The sequence below is a fragment of the Octopus bimaculoides genome, chromosome 9 (genome assembly GCF_046866305.1).
Source record: "Octopus bimaculoides isolate indiv1 chromosome 9, ASM4686630v1, whole genome shotgun sequence".
Classification (NCBI taxonomy): Eukaryota; Metazoa; Mollusca; class Cephalopoda; order Octopoda; family Octopodidae; genus Octopus; species Octopus bimaculoides.
Window position 1 is genome coordinate 80,319,407 of NC_142936.1, and position 11,017 is coordinate 80,330,423.

The following is an 11,017-nucleotide window of genomic DNA, read 5'->3' on the forward strand; positions in this document are numbered from 1 at the left end:
AGGGCCAGTCCGGCGATGCTGGCAACGGCCACGCTCAAATGGTGTTTTTTATGTGCCACCTGCACAGGAGTCAGTCCAATGTTTTGTTCACATGCCACCAGCACAAGTGCCAGTAAGGCAAAGCTGGAAACAATCCTTAACCACCCAGCCATGCCAGTGCCTAATGTATCCAATGAAAAAAAATGTAACCTAAAAACTTTGTATATCAGTGAAAAAAAAAACTGATATGAAAGCACACCATAATCTATAAGAAGAACGGTGAGAGGAAAAACATCTCCACAAATGACTTTAAAACTCCATATAGAAATTGTTTTTTTAAAAAAAATGAGAAAAGTTGAAGTAAAAGAAATATAAACCGTTTGGGAAAAAAATTCAGATGTCACAATAGAAATAAAGTGAAACAAATACAAAATGGAAAGGTGTTAAAATCCACCAATATCTAAGTGATCAATTGGAAAATGATATCAGAGGTAAAAAGAAATGCATCAGGCATTGACAGAAAGAGACAGACAAAAATAGAGAGATAGACATGTAGGAAGAGAGAGGTGGGAGAGAGAGAGAGAGAGAGAGAGAGAGGAATCTTCCAATTACTTTGAAGAATTTGAAAAAGACTTCCTGGTTAACAGAATAGATGTGCAGCTCTTTTGAAAAAGAAATTCAAGGAATTTCCTTTCAACAGACGGTGCCACCCACTAGATGGCAGCAGTGGTATCTGTAAGGGTGAAATACGGGTGGGGGAGAATAGGAGGAATGCATTGCTTTGAAGCAGAAAAATCTTCCAAATTTTGCTTGTATGTAAAATATTAGAAGGAAAATAAATCAGATTTTTTCTCAATGAAATTAAAAATTAAATACTTCTTAGCAAAAAGAAAACTAAATCATGATTTCATAAGACAAATAAAGAATATATTTTTCAACTTATCACATTCAAATATTTAGCTTATTCCAAAAAGAATCACAGATCATACTTTATCCTTTTATTGCTGGGTTATTTTTTTAGTTTTTTTTTTATGACTATTTTACTGGTTATCAGCTTGTAATTTTGCAAGGACATAGCCTACATGGGTTTTAGTGAATTATAACTTCCATGTACAAAAAGTACTTTTATTATTATTATACAGTGTTAGCCAAAAATCACCCGACAGTAAGTCAAAATTCCGTAAATACTTAATATTCAGTTTCATTTATTCATTCCAATTATGAATGTTTAATAATTGGATGTTATGATTTAAAATCACCGCTTTTTTTTTTTTTTCAACATTTGTCTATTTATTAGCAAAGTCTCCTATAAAATATTTATTTTGTTTTAATCTTGTGTGTGTGTGTGTGTGTGTGTGTGTGTGTGTGTGTGTGTGTGTGTGTGTGTGTGTGTGTGTGTGTGTGTGTGTGTGTGTGTGTGTGTGTGTGTGTGTGTGTGTGTGTGTGTGTGTGTGTGTGTGTGTGTGTGTGTGTGTGACAGTGATGAGGGCACATGCTGTGTCAATGTTTACATTTTATAGTTTGCACATGAAAGCTAAGAGACATGGTGATGTTTATTGACATTTCCTTGTCAACAAATTGTCCAAGAGCTCTGGTTTTAGAAGACAAATGGAATGAAAACTTCCTGGTTTGGAAGAAAACAGGTAAGGGTTAGAGACAGGAAAGGCATCCTACCTGCAGTAAAATAATGCCTCAAGAATATGTATTCTGTCTAACCCATGCTAGCATGGAAAAACAGATGTAAAACAAACAAATGAAATATGTATGAATACATGTGTGCGTTTTTGTAATGTGTTTGTATGTATTCATGTAAATGTGCATATATGTGTGTAAGAATATGCATGCGTGTGTGTATTCATGTAGATATGCATTTATGTATAAGCATGTATGAATGTGTATGTGTGAATATGTGAGTGTATATGTATTCATGTAGCAATAAAATTTTACGTATGTGTATGTGTGTGTGTGTGTGTGTGTGTGAGTAACCATGTCAATACGCATTTGTGAACAAGCTTATATGAATGTATGTGTATGCATTCGTGTAAATATGCATTGATGTGTAAACCTGTATGAATGAGTGTGCGTGTGTGTGTGTGTGTGTGTGTGTGTGTGTGTGTGTGTGTGTGTGTGTGTGTGTGTGCATGCGAGCTTGTGGTTATGTATATTGTACTATTCACAAAAGCCAGCTCATTCATATCTGCAGTGAGAAAAAAAGAGGTGTGGTGGGGGTGGTGCTGGCGGTGGTAGCAGTGATGGGGGAGTGGTGGGGACAGAAATAATCAAAGACAGTTAAGATGAAAGATGATAAAAAAACACAGTCCGCATGTTGCATAAGCAGTCCCAGCATTGAAAAATAGTATATAAATATATTGATCATAACCAGACACAAAGCCGTCTCACACACATTAACAAGAATGCCAGTTTGTACATAGTGTTAAGCCACACGGTGGGATCAATAAGCTGAAGTGAAGCATATTTCCACACTAAACAAACAAACAAAGCAAGCGGTAAACTCCTGATTCTATTAAGCAAAGGAATCAGTCTCGTTTATCTGGGTTACATATGTGAACACGCACACAAATACACACACACACAAACACACATACACACCATCCCTTCCTTTATATTTCGTGTAGGAGAGGAAGGAGAGGAGGTTATATTAGAGGAGATTAAGACCGGTTGTCCTTGGGAACTTGACCACACTGGTGACCCAGTCCTAATGGCAGAGGGTGTGGAAGTCCTCGTGATGAAATTCAAAACATGGAGGCGAAGCCTGGTATCAAGGGAGCCTCAAAATAAACTTGGTGAACACCGTGAAGTAAAGAGAGGACTCTACTGACATCAGGAAATGTAGAAAAGGGTTAAGTAGATATCTCATAGGAGTGGTTGTGATAAGTAGCTTGCTTACCAACCACATGGTTCTGGGTCCGGCCCCACTGTGTGACACCTTGGGCAAGTGTCTTCTACTATAGCCTCGGGCCAACCAAGGCCTTGTAAGTGGATTTGTGAGTAGACGGAAACTAAAAGAAGCCCGTCGTATGTGTGTGTGTGTGTTTGTATGTATTTGTGTGTGTATGTGTTTGTGTGTCTGTGTATGTGTTTGTGTGTCTGTGTATGTGTTTGTGTGTCTGTGTATGCGTTTGTGTGTCTGTGTATGTGTTTGTGTGTCTGTGTTTGTCCCCCCAACATCACTTGACAACAGATGCTGATGTGTTTACGTCCCTGTAACTTAGCGGGTCGGCAAAAGAGACCAATAGAATAAGTACTAGGCTTACAAAGAATAAGTCCTGGGGTCGATTTGTTCGACTAAAGGCAGTGCTCCAGCATGGCCAGAGTCAAATGACTAAAACAAGTAACAGAATAAAAGACAACGAAAAAAGTGTGTACCGTGTGAACTATGAGCTGTACTGAGTTCATAGGCAAGCTAATGGTGGAATAAAACCTTTGTATATGGCAGACATATAGAAGCACTTAGAAGTCAGGGCCGCAGTAAAAGAAATTCCTTTTATTGCTTGGAAGGATCAGTCAACATAGCTGACAGCTTCAGGTACCTTAGCAACCAAATCAGCTGCAGACAATGGTATCTTGAATGCCTAGTGGCTAGAATATGTATAAGGTGGAAAACGTTCAGGGATCTATTACCCCTGCTGGAAATAAGGGGATTCTTTTTTTCAAGCAAATGATAGGTTGTATGTTGCTTGCTTATGAAGGGTGATGCTATGTGGCTGTGAGACGTGGACAATGAACAGAGTGGACATGCGAAGGTGGGTGTAAGATGAAGCAAGCATGCTCCAATAGATGTGTAATGCTACTGTGTATAAGTGACATGGAGTATAGATGAGCAGAGAAGCAAAACTAGGTTTAAAAGAATCAATTATAGTGTGCAGGAAGGATGACTCATTGGTATAGACATACAATTGCATATGGATAAGAGATGAATAAAGCAGTGCCAGGAGATATATGTGAAAGGAAACAGTGGAATAGGAAGACCAAGGAAGACATGTGCAAAAGTAATAAGGATGTAGAATCTTGCAAAGGAGATGTCAAAGGAATGTAAAAAAATAGCAAGATGCTGTACTGAAAAGGACTCATCTAACCCATGCAAGCCTGGAAAAGCAGAAGTGAAAATGTTAAATATACATATATAAAACATATGGTGGTGATTAAAGACTTCATTCGCTATATCTTACCTTTTTAAACATCTGTATAAGCATTGCCAAAGATACAAGCATAACAGATATTAGTTAAACAAACACACTTGATCACAAATTATTGTAGAAAAGAAAATGAAAGAAGAAAAATAAGAAAACTACAAAACCCAAAACCATATTTTATTTTATGTGGTCCACATTCTTCAAATTGAATGACATAAAACAAATCCAATTAATTACAAAAATTTGTTTTCTCATTCATCAATAGAAATTTAACCAAAACATTAATATTAAGATGAAATTACTGATGGGCAACACTAGAATAAATCTGGTAGATGCAATTGGGGCCATGTTTAGTTAAAATAGTTATTTTATATACCATACTTAGTGTATACACACTGTCAATAGAATTGGTCAATCAACAATGTGGATATAATAAGTATGATGCTAAGATAACTATTTTAACTAGGATCTATTGAGTCAAGTACATCAATATCAAAATCAAATCAAATCAAATCACAATCAAATGGAAATTGTAGTTGCGGTCCCTGTGCCAGTGGCACATAAAAAGCACCATCTGAATGTGGTCGATACCAGCGTGCGCTTTGACTGGCTCCTGTGTCCAGTGTGGAAAATACATAGTAATGCTCAAATGAATTTGAACCTAAATACAGAATATGTTATATGTGTCAAACCTAATTGCGTTAATCTGCATTACTACCTCTCTCTCTCTCTCTCTCTCTCTCCCTTTCTGTACATATACATACATGTGCATGCACACACACACACACATATATATTTACATATATATTCCCTCCTCTCAAATGTCTTTCCTGCAGCTATCCAGCCATCAACTTGCAAAACTTTTAACAAAACCTTTAACAATATCAATCTCGCAGGTCTCAAGAGAGCACGCAAAGGCCATAGATAGAGCCCCTCCCTTCACACCCGACTAATAAAATAACATAAAATCAAATAAAATAAAAATAAAATATACAGTGTCTCTCTTGGACTAAGGATGAAGTAAAACATTGCTTGCACCCCGAGGAAGGACATGGGTCAAAACTCCTCTCCCAACTTCAGTATGTCAGCTTAAGGGACTTTTACCTACTCCATGGATATAAAACAAGGCTGCTTATTCTTCATATCTGCATTTTAACCAGTTTACGGAGATGCCGTTTGTGGTTCCAGTCCTGTTATTTAGCCATTTCTTAAATGAACAAACATTCCAATCACATGCTGTAACTTCACCCATCTGCCAGAGATCCTCGCAATCTCCCCACTTTTTTCCTCTGTTTTTCCTTCTCCCTCCATTATTCTTTTTCCTCCTCCACCACTCTTTCTCTCCCTCCATCTCTCTCTCTCTCTTCTTCTTTCCCTTTCTTTACCTTCTCCCTCCTTGCCTTTTCTACCTCTCTCTTTCCTTGCTTCTCTACCTGTCTCTTTCTGTCTTTTTGCCAGCTTCTTTCTCTCTCTCTCTCTCTCTCTCTCTCTCTCTCTCTCTCTCTCTCTCTCTCTGTCTGTCTGTCTGTCTCCTTCCTAGCTCCTCTCTCTCTTTCATTCCTTACTTATCTGTTTCTCTCTCTACCCCTGTATCTCCACCTCTCTCTCTCTCTCTCTCTCTCTCTCTCTCTCATCCCCACTGCATTTCCATCTATCAGTCTCTCTACCCCTTGCTTCCCTTTATCTCTCTCTTCCCCTTCATCTCCACCCATCTCTCTTTCCCTACCATCAGTCACACCAAATGCCCTCCTACCCTCAACCATATTCACAGGAGTCTCCCAAGAGTTTATCATCTGACACATCCCTTCCCGCAAGCCTGTGTTCACTCCAGTGCATCAACACCTTTATATCCTCCACTACCAACCACAACCACCCTTCACAAAAATGCCAAACAGTACTTCCTGTTCCTTTTTTGAAACCAATCCCCGCAATTACTCAAAGAACATCCTGCCACATTCCATTCCAAACCACAGGCCTCTGTGCCACAATATTTCCGCAATAACATAAGCAAAAGAAATTTTATTGTGTGCATGCATGTGTGTGGTTGTGCCAGTGTGTATATATATTACAGGCTGCTGAAAAGTTCTTGGCTGTGGGTAAAAGAAAATACAAGAGGATCAGTTAATTATGATTTTGTTCAACATGTTCCCCTCTCAGATTCACACACTTATTGCAGCCAATCCTTCAATTTTTCTAAGCCCTGTAAAAGAACTCAGAAGGTGGGGCCTCCAGCCAAGCCTTTTTGTAATACCCTTAAAGCCAGGAACTTTTCGGCGTCCCCTCGAATGTATGTGCATGTGAGCATCAGCAATTACCATATTCTATGGTATATTGTGGATTTTCATTGATAATTTTTGGCAACTTGTATCTCCATATTATATAATTAATTTGATACAACTTATAGTCCAATTATTGCTAAATTATTCATTCTTTATTTTCATTTGTATGTACCATAATTGCTTAGTTTTATCATAAAGCTTTGACAATGAGTGGTGAAGAAACTGCAATTAGAGCCATTTTACACTACCCGTGGATACTGAACAGACTGCAAGGGTAGTGACAAAAGAAATTAATGTGGAAGTCCCAGGAACTGACAATGAATGCGTGGCACAAAACTGGTTCACATGTTTCTGAGAAGGTAACACGAAGCTTGAAGACAAAGCAAGGCTGGGAGACTTTCTGATGCAGAAGAGGAGGTCTTGCTTGAAATGACTGAACAACAATCAAGCACAAACACTTTGTGCACTGTCATCGGAACTTGGTCCATCACAAAGTACCATCAATCAACACCTCCATTAGCTTAACCTTGTGAACAGACACTGTCAAAAAGCTCCTCATGAACTGACCAATGACCAGGTTCAATGACATGTGAACGTTTGCAAACAACTGCAGGCAAATCTTCGAGATGCCCATTTTTGGTGTCAAGTAGGAATCAAAAATGGACCAATTTTCATAATCCCTAATAAAAGATATCAGTGACCTTACTCCAGCCAAGCGTCAAACAAAACCTGTTGTCAAACAAGGGTGGTTTGAACAGAAAGTCATGTTACGTGTTTGGTGGAATTTCAAGGGGATGTTACACTTTGAGCTTGTCCCAGACGGTCATGTTGTGAGCACTAACCTTTATACTCAACAACTGCAGTGAATATATGATGCTTTGAAAGCCTGCTATCTTGCATTGGTAAATCAAAGACATGTATTTCTACAGCATGACAATACCCTAGCACATACTGTAATATGATCAAGCACAAACATGAAGAACTTGAGAGGCTGGAAGTACTGCCTCACCTTGCCTACAGTCCAGACCTTGCACCATCAGATAACCATCTTTCCAAGCCATGTCTCATTTCCTGCATGGATGGAAGTCCAACACAACATGTCACCGGGAATTGAACTCATGACCTTACAGTCATGAACTGGATGCACTAACCACTAAGCCATGCACCTTCACTATATATGCTGAGACTCCCTTCGGTCATGACTGACCATGGGATTGCACCTAGAAAGTTACCCTCCCAGGCACAAGTTCGGGCAAGGTGGTTTATGGAAGATCAGCAGTCGCCCATGCATACCGGCCTCCCCTCTCCACGCCACCAGTGTTATCCAAGGGAAAGGCAAAGGCCAATACAGCTTGGCACCTGTGACGTCACAACTCATTTCTACAACTGAGTGAACTGGAGCAATATGAGATAAAGTGCCTTGCTCAAGAACACAACACATGTAGCCCAGTCCAGGATTCGAACTCACAACCTCACGATCGTAAGCTCGACACTCTAACCACTATATATATATATATATATATATATATATATATATATATATATATATATATATATATATATATATATGTATGTATGTATGTATGTATGTATGTATGTATGTATGTATGTATGTATGTATGTATGTATGTATGTATGTATGTATGTATATATATATATATATATATATATATATATATATATATATATATATATATGTATATATATATATATATATGTGTGTGTGTGTGGTCTAGTGGTTAGGATTCCTGGCTCTCACCCAGGTGGCCCGGGTTCGATTCCCAGCGTGGGAACTGGTTAACTTTTATCAGGTGGTGCTATTAAGTTAGACATAGCCTGGACCAATCTTTGGTCAAAACATATCTAAGTTTATATAATTGAAATTTATAGAAAAACAAAAGACGAAGACAGGTGTATGAACAACAAGCAAGTGAATTATTTTGACATATATAGACCTGGATCCCACAATATTGTTGTTATTTCTGTTGTTTAGCCCCAGCTGAACTCCAGATCAAGGAGGCATCTATGATCAAAAGTGCCCTGCAACAGGATTGAACCTGGGACCATGTAGCTGGGAAGCAAACTTCACAACCACAAAGCTACAGCTGAGATGAAGGTAAAAATAACCTTCCGAAGGGTTAAATCTAAGCTCGGAGTTGTGCAAACTTTGGTGAAGAGTTATTTCCAAACTAACACTTTGCAAATTTACTCAGCTTTATCAAAATAGTTTTGTCTATAATAATACTTTGCAAAATAAAATAATTAAAAATTAAAAATTAAAATTAAAATAATAATTAAATGACAGTTTGGTACATGGTCATGTCAATGTGGAACAATGGACACATGTCACCCCACCTCACCCACTTGGCAACACTTTTTTTGTTTTGTCTTTTTTTTTTTGTTAATGGCCTGTTGAAGTTGTAGCAGATTGAAATGTTCTTTCACCACTTCAAAAATATATTTGAAACCAAATATAATCTCCGAGTACACAGTTAGGATGTATAACCATGTGTATAATACACATACACACCTATGCCTGTATGCTTGGAGACTTGGGGTTATAAATATGTGTGTGTGCGTGTGTGTGTGTGTGTGTGTGTGCTGTATTATATATATATATATATACATATATATATAGACATATATATATATAGAGAGAGAGAGATAGATAGATAGATATATGTGTGTGTATGTGTATATACTGTAAATATAGACATATACAGACACACATATATATATATAAATACATACACACACATGCATGTATATATATATGCATGTATGTGTGTGTGTGTGTGTATATATATATATATATATATATATATATATATATATATGGACAGACAGATGGAGGGATAGATATAGGCATACATACATACATTCATACATACATAGATACACATGTGTGCTTGTGTATATATATATTATATATATATACATACATAAATATGTGTATATGTATGTATGCCTGTACATATGTATGCATGTATGTACATACATTCATACGTACGTATATATGTATATCGTTAATAAATATTACCTAACTGATCATGAACTAAAGTTAACTCGAGAACTTAACAGGGTTAATGAAAACCTGAAATCCTGAAATGTTCTTTCACTCTCAATTAGCAGTTTAACCAATTAACCAGGGAACAGAGAATAACAGGTGTGTATAGAATAAAGTGAAAAATGTATTTTTAAAATATGACCCCCACCCCTCCCAACCAGTTTTCTTTTTCTATGCTTTTTTTTTGTTTCTTTCTTTTGTTTTTCTTGTCAGGGCAGTGATAGAGTAGATGTTGAAGGTTTTATCTCTTTGAGCCAAAACAGAGAATGTGACAAAATTGTGAGTGCCCGACTGTTTAAATAGATATATAATTGCTTTCAGCTAAATGGGTTTTGTACGTAAAAGAAAACCACTGAAGGATCGTTTTATCAGGTGAATGTCTCATAGAATGGAAATTGGTACCAGAAAGAGAAAAGGTTTGAAAGAACAACAGAAAACGTGTAAGCATGTAAGATGTTAACTAGTTAAATGTCAAAGAGAGAAGAAAGAGAGAATGGGAATGTGTGTCTGTGTGTGTGTGTGTGTGTGTGTGTATAAATGGAGTGTTTTTGTATATTTTGAGGTACAAAAATACAAAAATGCTCAGTACATGTGTTTGAAGTGTGTATATGTACACATATACACACATACACACACACACACTCAAGGAGATTACCTGTACTCTTAAGCCAGAACACAGAACCTGTCAAAGAATTAAGAAGACACACTAATTATAGAAACTAATTTTAGAAGAAAAAGACATTCTGAAGTTCTTGAGACATATACATATATACATACATGTATATATATCATACACACACGTACAGGCACACAGTACATACAAATATATATCATGATCGTCATCATCACCATTGTCGTCATCGTTTAACGTCTCTTTTCCATGCTGGTACAAGTTGGACAGTTTGACCAGAGCTGACAAGCTGAAGAACAAGCACCAGGTTCCAGTCTGATTTGGCCTGGATTCTACAGCTTGATGCTCTTTCTAATGCCAAACACTTTACAGAGTGTACTGGATGCATTTAATGTGATATGGCACACGTACTTATCACGTGGCCAAACACAGGTGCATTTTATGTGACCCAGGACAGGTAAACTTAGCATGACCTGGCACAGGTGCTTTTTACGTGGTACCAACACAGCTGTTTTTTATATAAGCACATATGTACATATGTACATATGCTTGTGTGTAGGGTAGGTATGTACACACACATATATATATACACACACACATATATGTACTCACACTCACACACCCACACACATATTCATGTATGTGTGTATGTATGTATGTATGTATGTATGTATGTATGTATGGTGGAGGCGCAATGGCCCAGTGTTTAGGGCAGCGGACTCGCAGTCATAGGATTGCAGTTTCAATTCCCAGACCAGGCATTTTGTTTATTGAGCAAAAACACTTAAAACACCACAAGGTTCCAGCAGGGGGTGGTGGCAAAACATGCTGTACTCTTTCACCACAACTTTCTCTTTCTACCTCTTTCTGTTGTACCTGTATTTCAAAGGGCTGGCCTTGTCACACT

General features: G+C 37.6%; 1 protein-coding gene across 4 annotated transcripts in view; it reads right to left on the reverse strand.

Moving 5' to 3' along the window:
- The window catches only part of LOC106871398 (solute carrier family 12 member 1), a 170,397-nt gene that overhangs the window by 82,191 nt on the left and 77,189 nt on the right, over positions 1 to 11,017 (reverse strand). The window contains exon 2 of one of the 4 annotated variants that reach the window (XM_089357859.1): positions 4,170 to 4,181. The exons of the other annotated variants lie outside the window; for them this stretch is intronic. Coding sequence (XP_089213985.1) covers positions 4,170 to 4,181 — 12 coding nt within the window. The remainder of the gene's footprint in view (positions 1 to 4,169; positions 4,182 to 11,017) is intronic. 4 annotated transcript variants of the gene reach the window in all.